The sequence below is a fragment of the Esox lucius genome, chromosome 18 (genome assembly GCF_011004845.1).
Source record: "Esox lucius isolate fEsoLuc1 chromosome 18, fEsoLuc1.pri, whole genome shotgun sequence".
In the NCBI taxonomy this organism is placed as follows: Eukaryota; Metazoa; Chordata; class Actinopteri; order Esociformes; family Esocidae; genus Esox; species Esox lucius.
This window is the reverse complement of record NC_047586.1, coordinates 3,019,307-3,041,948: the sequence shown is the minus strand read 5'-3', so window position 1 is coordinate 3,041,948 and position 22,642 is coordinate 3,019,307. Positions and strand designations below refer to the sequence as shown.

At 45.6% G+C, this 22,642-nt stretch overlaps 1 protein-coding gene across 1 annotated transcript; it reads right to left on the bottom strand.

Moving 5' to 3' along the window:
• Window positions 1–505: 505 nt before the first annotated feature.
• Window positions 506–22,397, bottom strand: emilin1a (elastin microfibril interfacer 1a). Its single transcript, XM_010883126.5, has 19 exons — window positions 21,752–22,397; window positions 13,414–13,533; window positions 11,526–11,722; window positions 10,733–10,850; window positions 9,731–9,836; window positions 9,433–9,653; window positions 9,216–9,270; window positions 8,976–9,062; window positions 8,521–8,805; window positions 7,763–8,253; window positions 7,581–7,629; window positions 7,326–7,489; window positions 6,510–6,615; window positions 6,094–6,323; window positions 5,564–5,748; window positions 4,027–4,152; window positions 3,864–3,881; window positions 2,606–2,740; window positions 506–2,454 (listed from the first exon to the last, which is right to left on the bottom strand). Exons 1-19 carry the CDS (start codon window positions 21,895–21,897, stop codon window positions 2,132–2,134), a joined length of 3,162 nt encoding a protein of 1,053 aa, XP_010881428.2. The 5' UTR covers window positions 21,898–22,397; the 3' UTR covers window positions 506–2,131.
• Between the last annotated feature and the right edge of the window lie 245 nt (window positions 22,398–22,642).

Here is a 22,642-nt window from a genome sequence, read left to right as displayed (position 1 = left end):
ATACCTGGATTCCTAGATAACCAGGGGATTCATTGAAAAGTACCCAGAATGTATGTTGTGTGAGTGATTGTGGCCTGGCTGGCAATAGTAAACAACTGTTTTGAGTTTCACCTTGCAGTGATGACTGAGAGAAAGGCTGGATTCTCTGAGAACGTTCTAGACCACAGATTAGATTTACTGGAAAAGAATGCATCCAAAAAGACATTCGCCTCTAAAGACAGACGCCATCCTTCAAAACTCCATACACCATATACCAAACACCCAGAGAAAAACGAAAGTATTACTGAAAGAATGTTGTCCCCTTTGTGTTTGTATTTGTACATATAGAGTAAGATCAAATATTTGTATTAGGTTGCTTTCCTAATATATGTGGTACATAGAATATATATAAAAATTATACATAAATATTTATTCTGTATTTGAATAGTTAAGATACAGGGTTGTGTAAAACTGATATGAGTCCACACGTGGCCAACAAACAAAAAAACACACAAAAAACAAATGGTAAATCACAACAACTTGCTGATATACGCATGGCAACAATTATACATTCAAAATATTTACAAACTATATCCATACATATCATAGCTTTAGGAAATCGACATCTGCCCAGGCGATTTATACCAGCATCCTACTACCGTGCGTTATTTTAAACCAGGACCAGAGCCCTCTCTGGACCACCTGGGCAACAGGAAGCCCCGTAAGCCTGTACAGAGAAGAGCCCGGCCCATGTGGAAGGAGGCTATGTCCCGTTTCTGTAGTGCGAGGCAGCTTCTGTTTTACTGCTATTTTACCAGGTTAGCACGACAAAGAACACATTCTTATTTTCAGCAACAATCTGAGAGCAATTTGGGTTAATTGCCGTGTTTAGCGGCAGAACAGCAGACTTTTCACCATCCCGGCTCAGAACCAATGACCTTTTGTTTACCGGAACCCATGTTCTTGACCTCTAGGCTTTCTTGCCACGGACTAATGTCCAAGTCCACCTGAGGACACGAGGCTGGTCAGAGATGATTTACTACACGGGCAATGAGGTTCCATTTCAGATAGCCATGAATGTGGTGAATGATCGTAATGTTTCTTGACAGCAGCTACAACAACATCCTATCCTGTATATCGGGCTGAATTCCAATTCTCTGAATTCAGTACATGCTCGATAATTGGCCCACTAAGGAAGGACACAGCAAGTGTGACCCCTACTCGCTGTCCCAAATGGCACCATATTCACTATTTAGTATACTACTTTTAAAAAGAAAACAACACGATCCCTAAATAGGAAATAGGGTGGCATTTTTGGAGATTCAGGAACCGGGCCAAAGGAACGAAGGGATGTGGAGGAGGTTTATTCATCTCACCATTAGCATTATCTATGGCTGTAAATATACATTCCACTGTCAGACCCAGCAGAGAGCAACAGACGGAGTACATATGCTTTACTGCTGGTCCTCAACTTTCGCATACTGATTGACCCTTTATATTATTATTCTGAGAGACTTTTCTCTTGATTCTTTGGACACTCATGGAATGGAATGCTCCCTAAGTGTTCTTTTTGGTTTGGGTTCTGGAACACAGACTGATTAGCACCAAGAGAACTGACGTTGCACCACGACAACAACATAAAGTAGTTAGAAAGCACTTAAGACAGCGTAGAAAATTGAAATGTGCGTTAACTAAATGAACTTTGTAAATACAGTAATCCCAGAGACATATTTGTGGGTGTGAATTACATTGCATTCGTGTGTGATACTTATTAACTGTAGATAGAAATGTATAAAACTTTTATAGTACCAAACAAACGATTAAATTAAAATGTAAAACCATGTAATAAAGTACAATGGGTATTTGCTCTGTTCAATATTTTCCTTAAAGTTTAAGGGTAACACGAAAAAACATCAAATGAAGTACATTGATAATCGGACACGTTTGTTTTCTTATTTTTCATTCATGAAGGTCTACAGCAAAACTGTACTCACCAATCATACTCCTCCTTATTACAAACCATCCCACCGGACTTCCTCATCCCAACCCAGAATCCAATCAAAATGCCTTGCACTAAACCGTCCAGCCATTCAGAAGGCCTCATACCAACAGACCAGCCAGTCAGAAGGCCTCATGCCAACAGACCAGCCAATCAGACAACGCCCTCATACAGGAGCACCCCGCTGAACATGGTGAGGGGTTCAGAAGAGTGGGCCAGCTTCCCGGAGACCAGGTCGATGCACACAGAGTCTCCGACCTTCATGGGCAGTATCAGGCTGAACACCACCAGGGCACCAGGGGTGTGTCTGGCCTCGGCCATGGGCTTCTCCAGGCCCTCTGGTTGGTAGCCCGCGGAGTCTCCACGCGCCACGCCATAGTTGGACTTGGACAGGACCGCTTCCACCTTGACGTTCTTGTGGCCCGTCAGAGTGGCACTGAAGTAGTACTTCCCGCTCACCGGTGCCGTGAAGTAGCCTGTGGGAGGGGTGTCATGGCAACGGTTACCGCGAGGTCGGCCAATGGCAACACATCAACTCAGGAGTTTGAAAACAAGCGACAGGTACACACCTGGAGCCAATGTGACTCCAGACTGAATAATGACAGAGATAAACGGAGTGTGTCTGACCTGTGCGCGCGTTGTAGACGTCCATCTCATTGACGAAGACCTTGTTGAAGACGATGGTCCCAGGCCGGGCCTGGGGGTGGGTAAGAGCGGCCGAGAAGGACAGACGGGGAACATGGGCATCTGACCCCGGAGGCCCTGATGTCAGAGGTCAGAGTTCAGAGGCAAGTTAGGAGGTCTAGAGGTACCAGGGGTGGAGGGGGGTTAGTTGCTCAAGCGCTACGAGTGTTCGGGTCAATAACCAAAGGGTTGCTAGTTTGAGTTCCTGAACTGACACAGATTGGATGATCTGCCCTTGAGCAAAGCACTTAAAGGAACACTTTGGGATTTTGTATGATTTCATGGATTCTGTCAGACTAATTCATGGATACAACATCTTTGTTTCTGGATGAGTTTTGAAAGCCAGGTAGCATTTGGTTGGAAAGCTTTTACAGATACCAGCCCACTCCGGTTAAAACCGGGGAAATGGTGGAAGACACACCAGCCAAGTGATGGAGGACCCTTCATGTCTCACCACACTGTCGCTAAGCTACAACTAGCAGCCTCTCCCTGGCAGTTCTGTTAACCGAACCAGAACAATGTCGTCAGGAAGGGAGTGCCAGCACAACCAAGTGCCGAGTCCAGGGACCTGTCGCCCCGCCCACACACAGAAGGAGGTGTTCACACAACACTGTACACGCCAATCAGGAGACTCTCTTATCATTATCAGTCATTTATAAAATACTGTTAGTCTAGTTTTGTAAAACTGTAAACGACCAACTGTTGTTGCCTTTGAATCTTCCATGAGTTGCGCTAAGCTAACAAAAATGCACTGACCATTCTTCAAACGGCACGCGGAAAACAAATCAATTTCATCCGTGATTTCGCCTGACTTTGCGTAAGTAGGAAATGAATAAATCCCAAAATGCTGAGCATCCACTTAACCCTTAACGTCACCGTGCGTCGTGGCTGACCCTAGTTGTGACCCCATGAGGTCGTAGGGGAATTGGGATGTGGAAAAAAGAACACCTCACAAGCGTATGTGTGAAACAGGAAAAATATACCCACCCCTTTTTGACTGTTCTGAAATATATATTATCAAATGACAAAACACAGCAAAGGTTGACTTTAAAGGCCTGCAGTGTACCGAGTATATGCACAAACAAACAATGCTATTAACAAACCTAATCTATAAAATGTATGAGAGACGTCCAATTCAAGTCAGGGCAAATGAAGGCATCTTGCAGTGTTCATGTTAGTAATATGATACAAAACAACATACCTTCTTCACCTCTCAAACCTGGAGAGAAGACGGGGAACAAACATGAGTGTCATTCATTTTAACTTTTATAAGATCTGATAAAAATAACTTGCACAATGTGTTTCCTGGACTGACAGTCTTCCTCAGAACATCAGTGCCAGTTTGGAAAGACAGGGGTGTTTACCTGGAGGTCCCAGGGGCCCCTCATTGCCTGGTTTGCCCTGGGGCCCCTCTTTTCCCTGGGGCCCCACTGGTCCTGGAAGGCCTGAGTAGCCCCTCTCTCCCCTCGGACCAGGAAGACCAGGGGGACCTTAAACAGGAAACAAGGAGCATGTTAAGCTGTTGATAATATAAGATATAGAAGAGCATAGAAAGCAACAACGCCTCCATTTCTGATTTCGGTGGACTGAGTTCCAAGGGCCCAGAGAATGTTGCTTCATTAAATACAGCTTCAAGACAAAACTCCATGAGTTTCCAGTAGCAATGACTTGGCAGATTACTTCTTTATTGAAGACAACTTTGGTAAACTTCACGATGTGTTTTTGTCTCACTTTGTAATATTAAGACAAATGTACTTTATCTGCTAAATGACTCAAATGTAAACGTAATATAAATGCAATGTAAATAAAACATTTAGACAGCTGAATCAAGTGCACCTTTTCTATAATTAAAATGTACACTTTTCTGGTTTCGTCACGGATACATTTTGGAACCGCTGTGACTTTTAGTAACGCATTCCCTGGAGAGAACGTTCCAGACAAAATGTCCTGCTTGACAGAAGACCTCTGTCTTAACTAAGTTATTCTTGGTGAGATGCAGCACACATGCCTAAAACCCTCCTCAGCTTGAAACTCCAAAGGCCCCTGGAACGACCCACGCTCCCCACTTACACTATTCCCAGGGATCCACATCAGACGGGGAAGTGTGCGTGTCCCAAATTACAGCCATTTAGTGCACTACTTTTCAACAGGGAAATACCCTGATTGGGGAACAGGGCGCCACGTGGGACACTGTCAATGTTACTGGAACAAAGGTGACAGTTAAATCAACCAGGCACTTTTATTTGGTCTATTTCTGTTCGCCCTGACCTTGACCATCAACCTCCCCCTATGCTGGGTAATGACCTCTGCGTTCTGATTCCTTCTGTTGTTGATTCATTAGTCTCAGTAATATATCTGATATTCTGCCGTCTCTGCTTGGACTCTCTTATCAACAAAATTCGAACTGACCTTGACTCTGACTCCCCCTTAGACATGATGTTGCTAGAATCAAAGTAAACCAAATGTCTGCATTCCACATGCTGCTGTTTGACTTGCACATACACTTCTTCACTTTCAAGTGTTTTTTGACCGGCTCGACTGCTTCCCCCATACTTAACAATAATATCTCTGGTATTCCCATAGTCTGGACCTACATCTACTACCAGACTGGTCTTGGTACTGTATTTAAACCTACATCTAACACCAGACCGGTCTTGGTACTGTATTTAAACTAGTACCATGATGACCCCTGCTTAGAATTACAAAATGTTAAATAAAGACAATGCATGAACATAGTCATGGAGAGTTTAATGAATCCCAGCCAATCGCAGCCCAAGCAGAGTCAGACATCTGACAGAATGGCCATCAAACATCCCTGACCTGACTTGGGGTGTGAGTTACTGAAAGACCATCAGGGCCAAAGGTTTGGTCGTTCCATTCAGTTCTCTACAAGTGGCTCACCGACAAAGTCCTGAAGGCTGAAGCTGCGGATCTCGTTGAGGACGTTGTGGACGGAGGTGTTGAGCCCGTGGATGTCAGAGTGAATGGCGGGGATCTCTATGTTCTTTATGGTGTTGATGCTGTCGCCGTGGGAGATAACCGTAGAGTTGATGGTGTTGACACAGTTCCACAACCCCGAAACATGTCTGGTGGCGTTGCCATTGTTTGTTGTTGTTGTTGTCGATGGGAAAAGCAAAACAAAGACAATGTAAGCAGGCGGAAAGTGTTTAGATATCAAACCAAAGTTGAAATCACATCAAATAATCAACATGGGCTTCATTGACACTGACCACTCATATCTGATAATAATCTATACTTGGTAAGACAAATAAAATCTATAAGACCAATCCTATCTACGTGTTTTGCAGTTGCATCTGAGAAGCACAAATAACCCTTTCATTAAATCCGAACACAGTGAATGCAACGTTTTTCCCGAAAGTTACTCCAAACTAAATCTTAAAATGCGAGAATATTGAAGCAGATGAACCTGCCTGTTCAGTCCCTCCTTGATCTTCACCAAGCTGTTGGAGATTCCGTCCAGCCGACCACACATGCCCTCCATCTTGGACAGCCTCTTGTCCAGGCCGTCCCCAGACCGCCGGCAGTCCCCGATCTCGGTCACATAGTTGCTGGTGATGGTGTTTATCTCCCGGCCCAGGTCAGTGAAACGGACCTTGGTGTCGTCGATGTGGTCGTCCAGCTCCGTCTGCAGCTTGTACACCTGGGGGAGGGGCATGCTGCCTGTCAATCATTTGGGAGCGTCTAGCACGGACTTGTCAAATACCATGTGACCCTACGAATTAAAACTGTCGTGTAGCCCGCAGGAAAGTGAAAATAATTTCTAAAAATTAAAAAGAAAGAAAATGTATGTTCTCTCTACATCAGTGTGTGAAAATGTCTTTCTGACCTCTGAGTTGATGTTGTCCTTGGAGGAACCCAGGTCTATAAGGGCCTCGTCGTGGTTCTGGACCTTAAAACCCAGATCCTTCACGCTTTCATTCAAGGTAGTAAACCTGATGTGGGTTACAGCAGTAGATAGTGTTTATATTCCATTATTATTCCTCTAATAATTAATCAGATGTGATGCTTGGACAAGACTGACCTGATGTTGACCTGGGACAAGACTGACCTGATGTTGACCTGGGACAAGACTGACCTGATGTTGTCCTGGGACAAGACTGACCTGATGTTGACCTGGGACAACACTGACCTGATGTTGACCTGGGACAACACTGACATGATGTTGACCTGGGACAACACTGACCTGATATTGACCTGGGACAAGACTGACCTGATGTTGACCTGGGACAAGACTGACCTGATGTTGTCCTGGGACAAGACTGACCTGATGTTGACCTGGGACAAGACGGACCTGATGTTGACCTGGGACAACACTGACATGATGTTGACCTGGGACAACACTGACCTGATGTTGACCTGGGACAAGACTGACCTGATGTTGACCTGGGACAACACTGACCTGATGTTGACCTGGGACAACACTGACCTGATGTTGACCTGGGACAACACTGACATGATGTTGACCTGGGACAACACTGACCTGATGTTGACCTGGGACAAGACTGACCTGATGTTGACCTGGGACAAGACTGACCTGATGTTGACCTGGGACAAGACTGACCTGATGTTGACCTGGGACAAGACTGACCTGATGTTGACCTGGGACAACACTGACATGATGTTGACCTGGGACAACACTGACCTGATGTTGAACTGGGACATTTCTCCTTGGATGGACTTCAGATCTGTTCCCAGTCGCCCGCTGAGGTTCTTGTAACCATCCAGGTTTGTCTTGAGGTCTGTCAGGCCGGTGTTACACCTCCCTGTGCACTCCTCCACCTCCTCTCGCAGCCGCCCCACCGCCTCCTTTAAGACGGAAAACAACAACATTTACATACGAGACACCAATGCAGTGGACTTACATAAGAAGAAGACAAACTCATCACATTTTATCTACCTGCAGGTTGGAGCAAACCTTGGAGCATGTGGACTCCTCAGAGTCAAACCTGTTGAAAGCAAGAAGGCAGCTGCTCATGTTGTGAAAAGACACACTGTGTGTTTTCCTTTGCTCTGAAATAAAAATGATTGTTTGTTGTATTAAATAACAAGAAACAAGACAGTAGATCAAAGGAGTCAAACCTGTTGCGCATGTCTGTCAGCTCTGCTTGGCACCTCGAGAGGGCGCTGCTGGTAGCATTGGCGAAGGACTGCAGGTCTTTCTCCACTGAGCTACAGACGGAGCAGTCATCCACACTTCGCCCCAGCGTCTCCACCTCGGACACGATCCTGTTGAAATGCTCGCCGTCCTCGCCCGTCAACCCTTTGATCATCTTGACGTCGTTGCTGAGGTCCTCCACTCTGTCCATGACGGCGTCCCCGGACACCGACAGGTCCTTGAGTCTAGTGTCAAACCTCCGGATATCCTCCTGGTTGGTGACCACCCTCCACTCCAGGTTCTTGACCGTGTCCTCTGTCTGTCGTCCGTTCCCATTGGGACCACAGGTCTCGGCGCACATGTTCTCCGTCGACGTCAGTCTGGCGTCCATTAGGTTTGTGATGTTCTCTAGTTGACCCAGTCGTCGGCTGTGGTCAGTGACCGTGTCGGTCAGGACGGTGAGGTCCAGCTCCACCTGAATCAACCGATCAATAGATTTATGTCTGAGTTCAACACATTCCAGTGTGTAGGATGTATTGAATGTTGACACACGGATTTATTCAATCCAACTTGCATTACAAGTTGGATTGTAATGCAAGTTACAATCCCCCCCACACACACACACACAGGTGTTGTCGATGAAATGCAGTAATGTTGTCTGTGTATTTTTTATTCCGTATCCTAATACAGAAATCCTGGTTTCTTCAAGGACAGTCTACAGGAGCCGTCAGATGAACGATACCTTTCCCATCCTGTATCCGTGGTCTTCCACGTGGCTGAGGACCATGTTGCGGATGGAGGTGACCTCCCTCTGCAGGCTCTCCTTCATGCTGCTCCCCGTGTTGGTGCACCTCTGCTCCGTCTTCCTCACCGTGCCGTTCAACCTCCTCTCCAGCTCCCGCAGTCGGCTGTTCAGCTTCTCCTCCGTCACCTTCATCCTGCCGCCCTTCTCTCCTCCCGACGCCCCGCCCAGCTCCTTGTCCAGGCGCCCTTTGACGATGTCATAGCCCTGGGCCGCGGTGTCCACCTCGGAGGAGAACAGACTAACTTTCAGGCAGCGTCGTTCGTGTCATACTGGACGAGACGGTAAGCAGTAACACGTTACATTACGTGACAGACCCGGAGGGTCTGCACACGGGACGAACACGAGTCAGAATCACACGGGTAAACATGAAACGTAAACGTTACGGTCTTCACCTTCACCTCCACGTCAGTCAGCCTGCGGTCCAGCTCCGTGACGGTGTCGCAGCAACCCTGCGAGCGTTCCACCTCCCTCCTCATTGTCTGCGGACGGGCAGGACACGTCAAAATGAGCGGCCGTAACGCAAAACTAAAGAAATCTGTGTGTCACGCGGCACCTTCGAAGAACCCTGGTTTACAGAAAAGGGTCCCACGGACTGAGAGTGTTCTCGGTGGAGGACCAGTATCCAATCCTACCTCCATGTTGTGTCGATAGTGCTGGTCCATGGAGCTCAACAGCTTCTCCAAGGCGCTAACCACGGGGAGGAGTGAGGGGGAGATCCAAACTGAATTCAGTATTAACTTTTCATTCAAAATGCATTGAAACGACACTTGCCACACGAACAGTCAGGTATTATTTCTAAACGCTATTTTAATTGACACATCTGTTGTAGGCACCAACAAGCGTCCAGACCTGATCCTCTCACGGTCCCTCTCCTGCTGCCTCCTCATGTCCTCCACCCCGCTCTGACAGGAGGAGCAGGACAAACTGACCCTCCTCTCCAGGTCACGGAGAATGTCTTCCTTCATGGCGTCCATCTTGCCCGTCAGAGCCCCATCCAGCTCGTTACCATGGGAACCCCCGTTACCATTGACCAGGTGGTTGTTGATGGACAGGAGGGTCCGGTCGTGGACCTGAGAGGAGAGGATGTTAGAGTGTGTGTACATCCGTGTGGGATTACGTGTGTGTGTGTGGTCGTTGCCGTGGGTACCTGGGTCCTGTTGTCCAGCTGATCCAGTTTGGTCTGAATGCTATGGATGGTCTCCGTCATGGGCGGGGCCGCGTCGGCCGGGGTCCGGTCCCCATTCAGGCCTGGTCTGTGGTGCAAAATTAAAGTAATAGAAACAGTGAAAAAATTATTGGGGGGGTGGAGGAGATAACGAAGACCATTTTATTTCTGTCTAAAAAGTGATTTAACAATTTATTTTGTTTTACTAGTTTGTAGACGAGGCAAATTCTTTACGATAAGCTAAATTATTATTCATAATTCTTTAAGATTCCTGTTAAGATTGTTAACATTCCTTAAGAAGCTTAACAAAATTGAGCCATGAATATAATATCCTAAATTACCTTTAGGGAGTTCAAATTGCAGTAGTCTTTTCACATTATGAGAGTTTCATTTCTAATTTTGTGAGATTTGCTTCGGAAATAACAATTATTATAATATTTATCGCACCTAACCATTCTGATTTAACTTAAACCTTTGACTAACTCAAACCAAACTAAACGTTACCTCAGAAGGGTTAGAGTAACCTCAGAAGAGATAAAGTACAGACAAATGACACTTTATTTTCATAATCACTCATCGTCATTATTATTATGTTCATCAAAATGTATGTGTTAATAAGGCTTGCCTAAAAAAGGAACTGCTGTTTGCCTAAAATTAGAAGTACCGGAACACCGTTCCAGACCGGTTCTGCCCAAGTCAAGCACAGGTTAGTGTTACCTCAGAAGGGTTAGTTATCTCAGAAAGGTAAATTACCTAGGTTTGAGTAACCATCCCTTCTCAATTAACTATAATTCTTTGGAGGTAACACAAACCCTTTGGAGGTAACTCAAATACTTCTGAGATAACTCAAACCCTTTGGTGTTAACTCAAACCCTTCGGATGTAACTCAAATCCTTCAGAGGTAACTAAACCCAATGAGGCAACAAACCCTTCTGAGGTAACCCAAATCCTAAGGTAAATGTGTGGTGTGTGTGTTGGTGTGACCTGCTGGAGTCTTCGTGGAGTCTCTGGTTCATGCCAGTCACGGTGGACTGCATGTCATGGAGGTCCTTGGTCAATCTTTGGATAGTCTCCTCCATTTGTCTAATCCTGTTACTGTCCCCTGGACCAAACAAACAAGACCCTTTTAACCTTTAATCTGGGACTATTTTAGACTTTGTTGGTTATAATCTCTTATTCTTGTTTACTGGTTCCTTTCAAAAGTCAGTAGCAAATGTAAATGCTCTTTAAATATATTTGGATTTGATTCAGAGCAAGGGTACGTTTTGAAACTAATGGCAGATTTCCCAGGCAGTCATTCTATATTGAAAGCACTTTTCAGTCCAGGAGTAGGATTAATGTGTTCATGGAAAACCGTCCCTAAGTGGGTTTTTTTCTGAATTAGAGTATTTAAAACCAATTCATTGTTGTAACTGTAAGTACTGAGCCATAACCTCAAGGCTAAAAGGTTCAGAGATTCATCATATTACCGCAGTCCGATGAAAGCCTTCTTATTTACACAGATATAATAAGCAGATTCCCGACTAAAAATGTTCATCAAACTAGTACCATTAATCAAAATAGCTTCTGAAACTTAATGACAGTGAGTTACTAAACGGAAAATAAAAGCAAACGATCCAGACTGAAAGACTAAGTGCATCGGGATTTGAACCAATGCTGCAGCAGTACATGTGCATCTCTCCTCTCTACTTCTCCATCTTCCCCTCCTTTCCTCCCTCTACCCCCCCATACCCCCCCCCCCCCCCGAGTGGCTTAAGGTTTGGATGGTCATTCTTACTCTCTCCTCCTCCTCCTTCTTCAGTGTTATATCCTGTCTGAGTGACGTGGGGTCGGCCCGCTGTCACCTGACTGTCACCAGTCCACGTCGTACCATCGTGGCAGTCGTCACCGGAGTAACCATGACAACACTTCCACTCCATCTCCGTCACCATCTTATAGGCCACCTTATACCTGGGCCTCCGGTATGTCCGATACCTGGGGTCGACAGGAAGACAGGTGAGACTGAGACAGGTTAATTACAGGCAAGACTGATACAGGTAAGTTACAGGTGAGACTGATACAGGTAAGTTACAGGTGAGACTGATACAGGTGAGTTACAGTTGAGACTGATACAGGTAAGTTACAGGTGAGACTGATACAGGTAAGTTACAGGTGAGACTGAGACAGGTTAATTACAGGCAAGACTGATACAGGTAAGTTACAGGTGAGACTGATACAGGTAAGTTACAGGTGAGACTGATACAGGTAAGTTACAGGTGAGACTGATACAGGTAAGTTACAGGTGAGACTGATACAGGTAAGTTACAGGTGAGACTGAGACAGGTTAATTACAGGCAAGACTGAGACAGGCACTAACATAAAGTATGAATGAGGGGTTATTGTTGGCAAGATGCTGTATGATTCTCATCTCTGAATGTTGCTTGATGTCATTGTCTGGTAGAAAAAATCTGATTTATGTTCAACACCTTAACAGTTAACTGACAGTGCTAACGCCTAACGGTGGTTAATGACAGCAGCACACAGGACACGCACAAACGCACAAACACACACACATTTATTGGCCTGGACAATGAAAGTCCAGCTGGTTAATACATATGCCCTCTACCAAAAACCATTCGCTTTCATTGTCTCCCATAGCAAATAAATGAACACCCATCGTCTCTCTGTCTCTCTGTCTCTCTCTCTCTCTTCATCTCGCCCTCTGTCTCCCTCTTTCTCCAAAACCGTGAGAAAACAAGAGCAGACGTGCTCTCAGAAAAGAAACAGCAGCCCGGGAAAAAAAGCAAAGCCGCTTCTGTCGGTTGTCTTGGTGGAGGGACGATGGCTAGACACTGGTGCCTGGAATCAGAGCCTCATTCTCTGCATAGCCTAGGGTTTAGGATGGGGCCCAGGTGGAACCTTGTTCCCTACATAGCACACTACATTTGACTCTCCTCTGGGCCCCTGTACAGGAGCCAAGGGGCTGTTGGGACACAGACTGCGCTCCCTCTGAGGTGCAGGGCCCAGCCAGACCGCCCCTCCCAGCTGGTCCACAGCCTGACAATCAGCAGGCGCTCAGAGCCAAACACAAAACCCTTCATATCCAACTTCCTGAATACCTCACAATAGAGAGAGATAATGAGAGGGAGGGGATTAGAAGGGGAGAGAGAAGGAAAGAAGAAAAGAAAGATGGAGCGAGGGATGGAGGTTTGGAGAGCGGGAGAGGGAGATACATTCATACTAAAGAGTGACCGGAGGACATGATGAAGACAGTCAGTGAATGTGGGGTCAGTGGTTACTTAAGGACCAGGAGTCAGTGGTTAGTTAAGGACCAGGAGTCAGTGGCTAGTTAAGGACCAGGAGTCAGTGGTTAGTTAAGGACCAGGAGTCAGTGGCTAGTTAAGGACCAGGAGTCAGTGGTTAGTTAAGGACAAGGAGTCAGTGGTTAGTTAAGGACCAGGAGTCAGTGGTTAGTTAAGGACCAGGAGTCAGTGGTTAGTTAGGGACCAGAAATCAGTGGTTAGTTAAGGACCAGGAGTCAGTGGTTAGTTAGGGACCAGAAGTCAGTGGTTCGGTAAGATGAAAGCATACTCACACTGAATAGAGAGAGACAGAGAAGGGTAGAGAGAGAGAAAGAGAACATAGGCATTGAAAATATCTTTGGTGTTGGAAAGAGGGATACTCACACCATCCCTCTGGAGCACTGTCCCCAAGCACACCTCTGGTATTCCGGTTTCACATACGTCTCCACGCCGTCCTCCATCACACAGCTGATGGTGCGCGTCACTACGTAAGCACACCAGTTCCTGGAAGATCACAGATGAGTCTGTTAGTCCTGTCAGACAGGCTGTATGGATGAGTCTGAGTGTTAGTCCTGTCACACAGGCTGTATGGATGAGTCTGAGTGTTAGTCCTGTCACACAGGCTGTATGGATGAGTCTGTTAGTCCTGTCAGACAGGCTGTATGGATGAGTCTGTTAGTCCTGTCAGACAGGCTGTATGGATGAGTCTGTTAGTCCTGTCAGACAGGCTGTATGGATGAGTCTGTTAGTCCTGTCACACAGGCTGTATGGATGAGTCTGTTAGTCCTGTCAGACAGGCTGTATGGATGAGTCTGTTAGTTCTGTCAGACAGGCTGTATGGATGAGTCTGTTAGTCCTGTCAGACTGGCTGTATGAATGAGTCTGTGTGTTAGTCCTGTCAAACTGGCTGTATGGATGAGTCTGAGTGTTAGACCTGTCACACAGCCTGTATGGATGAGTCTGTTAGTCCTGTCAGACAGGCTGTATGGATGAGTCTGTTAGTCCTGTCACACAGGCTGTATGGATGAGTCTGTTAGTTCTGTCAGACAGGCTGTATGGATGAGTCTGTTAGTCCTGTCACACAGGCTGTATGGATGAGTCTGTTAGTTCTGTCAGACAGGCTGTATGGATGAGTCTGTTAGTTCTGTCAGACAGGCTGTATGGATAAGTCTGTTAGTCCTGTCAGACAGGCTGTATGGATGAGTCTGTTAGTTCTGTCAGACAGGCTGTATGGATGAGTCTGTTAGTCCTGTCACACAGGCTGTATGGATGAGTCTGTTAGTTCTGTCAGACAGGCTGTATGAATGAGTCTGTGTGTTAGTCCTGTCTAACAGGCTGTATGGATGAGTCTGTTAGTCCTGTCAGACCGGCTGTATGGATGAGTCTGTTAGTCCTGTCAGACAGGATGTAGGGATGAGTCTGTGTGTTAGTCCTGTCAGACTGGCTGTATGAATGAGTCTGTGTGTTAGTCCTGTCTAACAGGCTGTATGGATGAGTCTGAGTGTTAGTCCTGTCAGACAGGATGTAGGGATGAGTCTGTGTGTTAGTCCTGTCAGACTGGCTGTATGAATGAGTCTGTGTGTTAGTCCTGTCTAACAGGCTGTATGGATGAGTCTGAGTGTTAGTCCTGTCAGACAGGCTGTATGGATGAGTCTGTTAGTCCTGTCAGACTGGCTGTATGAATGAGTCTGTGTGTTAGTCCTGTCTAACAGGCTGTATGGATGAGTCTGAGTGTTAGTCCTGTCAGACAGGCTGTATTGATGAGTCTGTTAGTCCTGTCAGACAGGCTGTATGGATGAGTCTGAGTGTTAGTCCTGTCAGACTGGCTGTATGGATGAGTCTGAGTGTTAGTCCTGTCAGACAGGCTGTAGCACAGTAACGTCAATGTTCGGGAATCTGCATAATAGCATATGCGCAGGCTACAACAGACACAAAAACAGACAGACGGACGCCAAGCCTTCTCTATTCCTCGAAGGGGTCATTGAGTCTATCTGTCCCATCAGATGACTCTGAATAAGACTCAGAATGCCTGCGTGTTTGTGTGCAGTTTTGACGGAGCAAACCCACTCCACTAAGGAAACAGCTCAATTTAATATCAGATTTATGACACAATTACCCTTTTGTTCTGGCCCAGGAGAGACAGTCGAGTTATATCATCATTTTCATATCACAACCGCAGTGCTCCTCCAACGTAACCCCCCACCATCGCCCCTACCCACTTCCCCTGGTTCATTCCTTCTTCACCACTTCCTTGGCAGTGATTACAGGCAGTTAGCATCCCTCCCTGGTCCAGCATGGGCTGTGGAACTCAAGGGTTCCTTTATTTAGGAATGTCAATGGTCATCTCAGTGTCTGTTTCTCTCTATCCAACCCACAGATCCCCTGATCAGTTCATCCCTCTATCCCTCCCTTCGTCCATTTACAGCAACAGGGGATGTCATGGGGGGAGGAGCAATTGGGGTTAACTGTCTTGCTCAGGGACAGAATGACAACATTTTCACCTCGGTGTCAGGAGGATTTGAACCAGCTACCTTTCGGATACTAGACAGAGGCCCTAAACACTTGGTCGCCTTGAAGCCCCAACTGGGTGACAGATAAATAGTGTCACAGCACCCGATATTAAAGTCTAATTATATTTGGGGGGGTTTGTTTTCATTGGAGAATTTAAAAAAAGAAGCTATTTTAATGACCTACCAAACACTGGTCTGATAAGCAGGGCTTGTGATTTGTCAGCTGTCTTCCCAAAGCAGAGCCTGCATGTTATTTGAAAAACAACGGTTTGTGCTCTCGGTTGGTCCGGTGGTCTGGCCGGCTGCCTTCAGTGGGCACGTTCTGCTGCCGCACCGGTTCAGATCTGTCTCACTGCTCTTTCAGTAGAAACCCTCCTGTCTGTCTGTCACCACTGCCTCCATCTGATGAACCGTGACATGCTTCTCTAGGAGCTGTCCGGGATGTCACACACAAACCTCCTGATCATGGACTGCTGAGGCTACGCTGAGACAGATGTGGGCTCTGTGGCGCTTCACAACGCAGTCGCTGACAGTCTTCAGGGCAAACCCATAGGGACAGATGGAGACAGAAAGGTTAGGGGACAGACTGAGACAGAAAGGTTAGGGGACAGACTGAGACAGAAAGGTTAGGGGACAGACGGAGACAGAAAGGTTAGGGGACAGACGGAGACAGAAAGGTTAGAGGACAGACGGAGACAGAAAGGTTAGGGGACAGATGGAGACAGAAAGGTTAGAGGACAGATGGAGACAGAAAGGTTAGAGGACAGACGGAGACAGAAAGGTTAGGGGACAGACGGAGACAGAAAGGTTAGGGAACAGATGGAGACAGAAAGGTTAGGGGACAGACGGAGACAGAAAGGTTAGGGGACAGACGGAGACAGAAAGGTTAGGGGACAGATGGAGACAGAAAGGTTAGGGGACAGATGGAGACAGAAAGGTAAGGGGACAGACGGAGACAGAAAGGTTAGGGGACAGACTGAGACAAAAAGGTAATGGGACAGATGGAGACAGAAAGGTAAGGGGGCAGACGGAGACAAAAGGTAAGGATATCAGTTGCCTCATCACAGCAGAACAGAAATACTGTTGTCCCAATAGAGTGTAAAGGAACCAAAAAGCACTCAGACCCATGTGCATTTTGACCAGACAAGGGCCATAGAGACGTGCATGCTGGGAAAGACAAGGAAAAGACGGGATGAAAAGGGGATTCAAAAGTCCCTGTGTCATATTTTAGATTGGAATCTAATGAATCACTGTGTTTGTTTCTGTGTTTGTTTACATTTCAAAAGCCTCCTTTGCCTCTTGAAATGTAATTGTGTGGCCGCCTGGAAACCAAGTTCAAGACTGTTTTTGAACACATACTTGTTTGGCTGATTGGCTGTTTATGTACAGATACGCGATTGGCTGATTGGAAGGTCAACAGCCTTAATGTTTATGTTGATAGGGCTTTACTATCATTTAAAATATAAGGGTGGTTTTGAATTTAGAAATTAATTAGAAATTAATAAAAACTATTTTTGAGTGTATAAAGGGGTGAACAGTGTTTTTTCAAGGACACAGGAGTGTGTAAATGTGTGTAATTTTGTGTATGCTTGTGTGTAATTGTGTATATGTGTGTATGTTTTCAGTTCTGGTGTCCGTGTTTTTATGTTGGTTCCCCTTAGTTTATTGGTTTCACCAGTCTAGATTATTGGTTTCACCAGTCTAGTTTATTGGTTTCACCAGTCTAGTTCATTGGTTTTACCAGTCTAGTTTATTGATTTCACCAGTCTAGTTTATTGATTTCACCAGTCTAGTTTATTGGTTTCACCAGTCTAGTTTATTGGTTTCACCAGTCTAGTTTATTGGTTTCACCGGTCTAGTTTATTGGTTTCACTAGTCTAGTTTAGTCACCTGTTCTCCGTCTGCCCCATCATTATGTCCCTATGTAGATTCCCCTTGCCCTAGTGTTTCTTGTCTGTCATTGTTTCATGTGGTGTCCCTGTGTCCTGCTGCCTAAGGAACGTGACTGATAGACTGCAACACACACACATGTACATCAGGTGTACTGAAATGTCTTGCCCTCACTGTCATCAAGGCGAAGGGTGGCTGCTTGAAGAATCTACAAAATAAAATATCTGTTTAACACTTTTTCCATATGTGTTATTTCATAGTTTTGATGTCTTCACTATTATTCTATGTGGAAAATTGTGAAGCTAAAGAAAAACCCTTGAATGAGCAGGTGTGTCCAAACTATTGAATGTCACTGTAAGCCCACTAACAAACCCACACTTCACCACACATTCAACCACCTAAATGTTCTTACTGTTCACAGCCCTGTTTTTAGCAGACAGATAAACAGCAGTTTAAAAGCTCATTTCCTGACATTCCACACATTATGCCATCCTACACACATTTTCCATGTCTCACTTCTCTCTCCTTTACCTTACTCTACTTCTCCCTCCTTTCCTCTGACCACTGACCTGAAGCTCTTTAGCATAGCTCCAACCGTAATCCAGCGAAGGACCATTAATCCAAATAGCCACGGGTGAAATCACTCAGATGAAAGTCCACACAGCTCGACATGTTTTCACGATTGTAGAAAATAAAACACATAAAAGAACCTGGCACAGACTTCTGTTTATTTTTCCAGACTCTGCTTGCTGGGGCTTTAACATGCTTTGAAATCTTGAAATTGTATCTGAAGAAACTCGGCCACTATAAACAGCGAACTATTTTCGTTCCGCGTAACTCAAGCATGCAACATGATGTTGGAAAGGAAAATGATAAAATGCTAAACGTTTAGTGTTGAGCTCAGTTTGACATTGGGCGCCCTGGAATCTGTTCACTCTAGGTCAATTCTGCAGCTCATCTAATGACAGGCGCCGTGGTAACAATAACATCTCTGCCCAGGACTTCTGTTGACTTTATGACCTGACATGTAAAGACGCTGGGGAGAGATTAAATCACCCTAGCTGAACACTGAACCAGCGAGAGGCCCAGAAAAACACACAGCACATGAAACCTAGGGCCAAAAGTTTAGAATGACATTTTGATCTGAAAAAACCACAACCAAAAAATGCTCTAGAACCACTGAATACTCCAGAACCACTGAACACTACAGAAACACTGAATACTCCAGAACCACTGAAAACTCCAGAACCCCTGAAAACACAAGAACCATTGAAAACTCCAGAACCACTGAAAGACTCGCAGGCCAAGCAAACCACTACGGCCCAGTGTTTTCCATGATGAATCAGCTCTTTAACACAGCACATTATTAGGCTGTTAACTGCCTCCAGCTCCCTCTCCAATTCCCAGTTTTCCCATAGCCAGGACAGAACACAGCCACGCACGCAAACTCAAGGACAGACCCACACACGCTGCTCCCCCTCCAACCGGCCAGGCCTGACTGGAGTCTACGGGTCATAGGGGATTATCATCCTCTTAAATGTATGCTTCCTCAGATAGTAGTGTTCAGGTGGTTTAATGGGCCGGCCAGGAACACAGTCCTATGCATGGGTCCCAAATAGAACCCTACACAGTGAACAAATCTGCACCAGGGCACACAGACCTGGTCAAATGCAGTCCACGACATAGGGGAAAAGGGTGCGTTTGGGATGCACACGCGTTGATAGCGCCATAACTTCCAGTAGCAGAAGGTTGTACACACCTGCCTCAGGAACCCCTTTACGTGTGTGTGTGTGTGAGCGCACGTGTGGGCGTGTGCGTGCGCATGCTTTGCGTGCATCTGTGTGTAAATCTTCACCCTATGAAGTTGAGTTGAGCGCGGACGCGACACAGTAACGCTCCTTAAGTGAGAATCCGTGAAAACATCAGACGACATCAGACAAGGTGAAATAGCCCAGTGAAGACAGGGGGTTTTGGTTAAAAGCAGTGTGCGACACAGGGATTAGGGGGACATTTTGGGAGAGACAAAGAGGGACGGAGGTAACCAGCCAACAAAGAGAGAGTACGGAGGAATGCCTGGCCTCTGGTTAGTTCTTCTTTCTTTAAGGCTTTCTGTAAGGGGGCAATGGCTTCCTGTCCAAGAAAAACTCTAGAGGAGAAGGACCTTTGAACTAATGGTGACCTTTGGCTAAGAGGTCACGGCCTGGTCAGGCACGGGTGTCCTTGTAAAGATCTGCAGGGGCACCCTCACTTTCACACACAAGACACACACACACTCAAACCCACATTACTTTTCTCTCTTCCTTGCACACACTCTGAAAACAGTAATAAACAAAATGTCTCCTCCTCGGTCTGTCTTTAGTTCTCCATTTCTCTCCCTCTCCAGGTATCTCTGTCTTTGCTCTCTGTTTCTCACTCAAATCTTTTTCTCACACTGTCGTTCTCTCTCACAAACTCTCACTCTGACTTTTTCCCCACATCCCTCTGTTTTCATTTCTCTCATACGGTCTCTCTCACAGCAGCTCTCTTTCGATTTTCCCTTTCTCCTTTGTCTCTGGCCCCCCTCAGACAGGAAGAGACAGCTTCAGTCCAAAAACGACATCACTGTTTACACGGAGTGTTAGGTAAAATATACAACATGTGTATGATGACTCCTTTGGTGTCATTATTTTTATACACAATAAGTCAATGCAGACACGTTTCCTCGGAGCGCAGCTGAAATGTCACCATGTATGGAGATATATTCATATTTTAGACACTTGATAAACTCCAGACAATGTCTGTATATAACAGTGGATGAGCTAAAAACATACTTTAAATATCATTAAAACAGGTTTATTCACAAATTAATTTCCACACTGGGAAGATTGGCTCCAACACCTCCGCTCACCCTCACATGGCAAAGTGAAATCCACCTAAATGTTTTCTTGGCCCAGAATAAATAATCGGACGGCGAGTGCAGAGGAGACTTGGGATCGTGATTCATACGTGCGTAATAAATATTCTCTACTCATCGAATCCTTCACACATCTGTCAAAACACACGCGTCACAGATTTGGTGACCGAGCGGCCAATCAGCATCAAGGGCCGGCCGTGGCATTCCTTTCCTTGATGCAGCATTCTCCTGGGACCGGGTCCTGAATGGGGTCCTACTCCCCTCAGTACCTAACTGTTCCCCGGTGATGCAGTATGACTTAGTGTGTAACAGAGTCTTGGTCAAGAGTAGTGCATAATAAATAGTTTCAGGAGACATTTAGGACGCACCCCTTGAAAAGCCGTCTCTACTTTCTTCCCATCCATCTCTCCTTCTCTCCTCGTACCTCCCCTCTACTGACTGTTCAGACTGACTGACTGTTTTGACTGATTGTCCTGACATCTGACTGACTGCTCTGACTAATTGACAGTGATGCAGTGCTTCAGATCCCTGATTCAGTGGTAGGGTGTATTACAGAAGAGGCCCGACCGTTCAGCGCCCTGACTCAGTAGCAGCCGGGGGCTCAGTGAGGTCGAGGACACACACACTAAAGCTCAGGACACACACGCTGAAGCTCAGCTCCATCACAGCTCTGATAATAAAGGCACGTTGACATAAGGTCAGTGTAAGGCCCTCCTACAGACCAACAGTACAAGCTGATGTGGGACATGAACAGGGAATTTCAACATTGTATTCACAGGCATTAGCAGAAGCTGTGGAAAAACAAAATCTGTGGCGCACCACACTTAGAAACCCGATTTTGGGCTCTTGCTGAGGTAAGCCTCTCTTCAACGTTGAAGTTTCTTAGTTCATCATTCTATCTGGCTAATAACTGAAACCCTTCCCTTGCGTTACTGCAAACGAAGTCTCTGCCCACATCTAATGGCTTTTGCATTGTTGGTCTGAGTCCGAGGTGGGATAGTTTCACGTCTCAGTCACCGTACCGCGAGAGTAATGAGAACGGTGAATGTTCCGCTACCAAGACACATCCCGGTCACCGGTGACTAATCCGCCGGAGGCCGACGAACACAACGAGCCAACCACTTTGTTATAAATCTGTCAGATAAAAGCTTTCTACGAAAAGTAGTTTGATCTTGACACGTCATTTAATCATTTTGTTTATTAGAAACAATTACCGTTCAATTATCTATGTGTGGTGTCCCTGTGAATCAAAAACCAATGTCAAAAAGTATGGTATAGCAACACTAATCGTAGCTCAACGCCTAATTGATGGAGTTTAGTTTAATCTGCGTATGCACTATTGTGCAATAGAACACAGTATTGCTCACAATGGAAAAGGGCATAATTTAAGGAATTATATTGTCGTTATACGTTATAAAGTGATATTTACCTGTGCCTGCTCGCGACTCGTGCAGCATTTGAATTTGAATGGCTCTGAGGTGTTTGGAGGTTGTTGCGCGAGGGATTCGAAGACGCGGTCACAATTATTCCAGGTAAGGTAAAATATAAAAACAGGTATATTAACGACCTCTCCATCTTCAATTGAAATATTTAAACATCTAATAATCCCAGAGCATAGTCTATAGGAATCAAAACCATCCAAAAAGTTATGAGGGGTTAAGACGCATGCCCGATAAATTATTCAGAAAAGGTTATTAAAATGCTTTTTATCCAAGCTGTAGTTTCAAACGCGTAGTTTCTGTTATTTCTTTTGTGAGAAAAAGTTACTTTCCCGGGAAGCATATCCATTTGAAACGTCAAATCGGTTCCATATTCTGCATAAGCATGTTTGGAAAGGTTGCGGTTGATGGCGACCGCGATTCCGACCCGTTCAAGTGAGAATAATATTCCCTCGTGGAGTTTGAAATGGTCAGCATTGTCATGAGAAGACAGTATGCACTTGATCCATCCTCACTGCTCTCCTAGTGCTTGCTACCCCTCTCTCTCTCTCGCTTTCTCTCTCCTCCAGTCCTTTACTTCCCACACTGTCTGGGTTCCTCCTCTGGCTCCCCCTCACCTCTGTCCACTTTTCAGACAACTCTCTCTAATGCAACCACCCTAAAAGTGTCTTTATAACGCAATAGCTTTTTTTTAATCAATTTATTATTCAGTAACTAATCTACATTTAAGTGATGTTTAAGTAGGCTAGATCTGTAGGCCTACAGTCACAGAAATAATCTGACTAAACTATTTTAATCTGCTTCATTTTATGACGTATAAAATGAAGTTATTCATTATAATTCTAGAACTGGAATCCATCGTTCCATGGAATTTATAGCAT

What these genes read in the sequence shown, in the direction of transcription:
- emilin1a (XM_010883126.5), bottom strand. Translation starts at nt 21,897, where the DNA reads ATGGAGAGGTCGTTAATATACCTGTTTTTATATTTTACCTTACCTGGA. An exon ending in AGCTGGACAACAGGACCCAG is followed by an intron (nt 9,654 to 9,730) that starts GTACCCACGGCA and finishes CTCTCCTCTCAG; the next exon opens with GTCCACGACCGGACCCTCCT. An exon ending in CTGACAGACATGCGCAACAG is followed by an intron (nt 7,630 to 7,762) that starts GTTTGACTCCTT and finishes TGCTTTCAACAG; the next exon opens with GTTTGACTCTGAGGAGTCCA.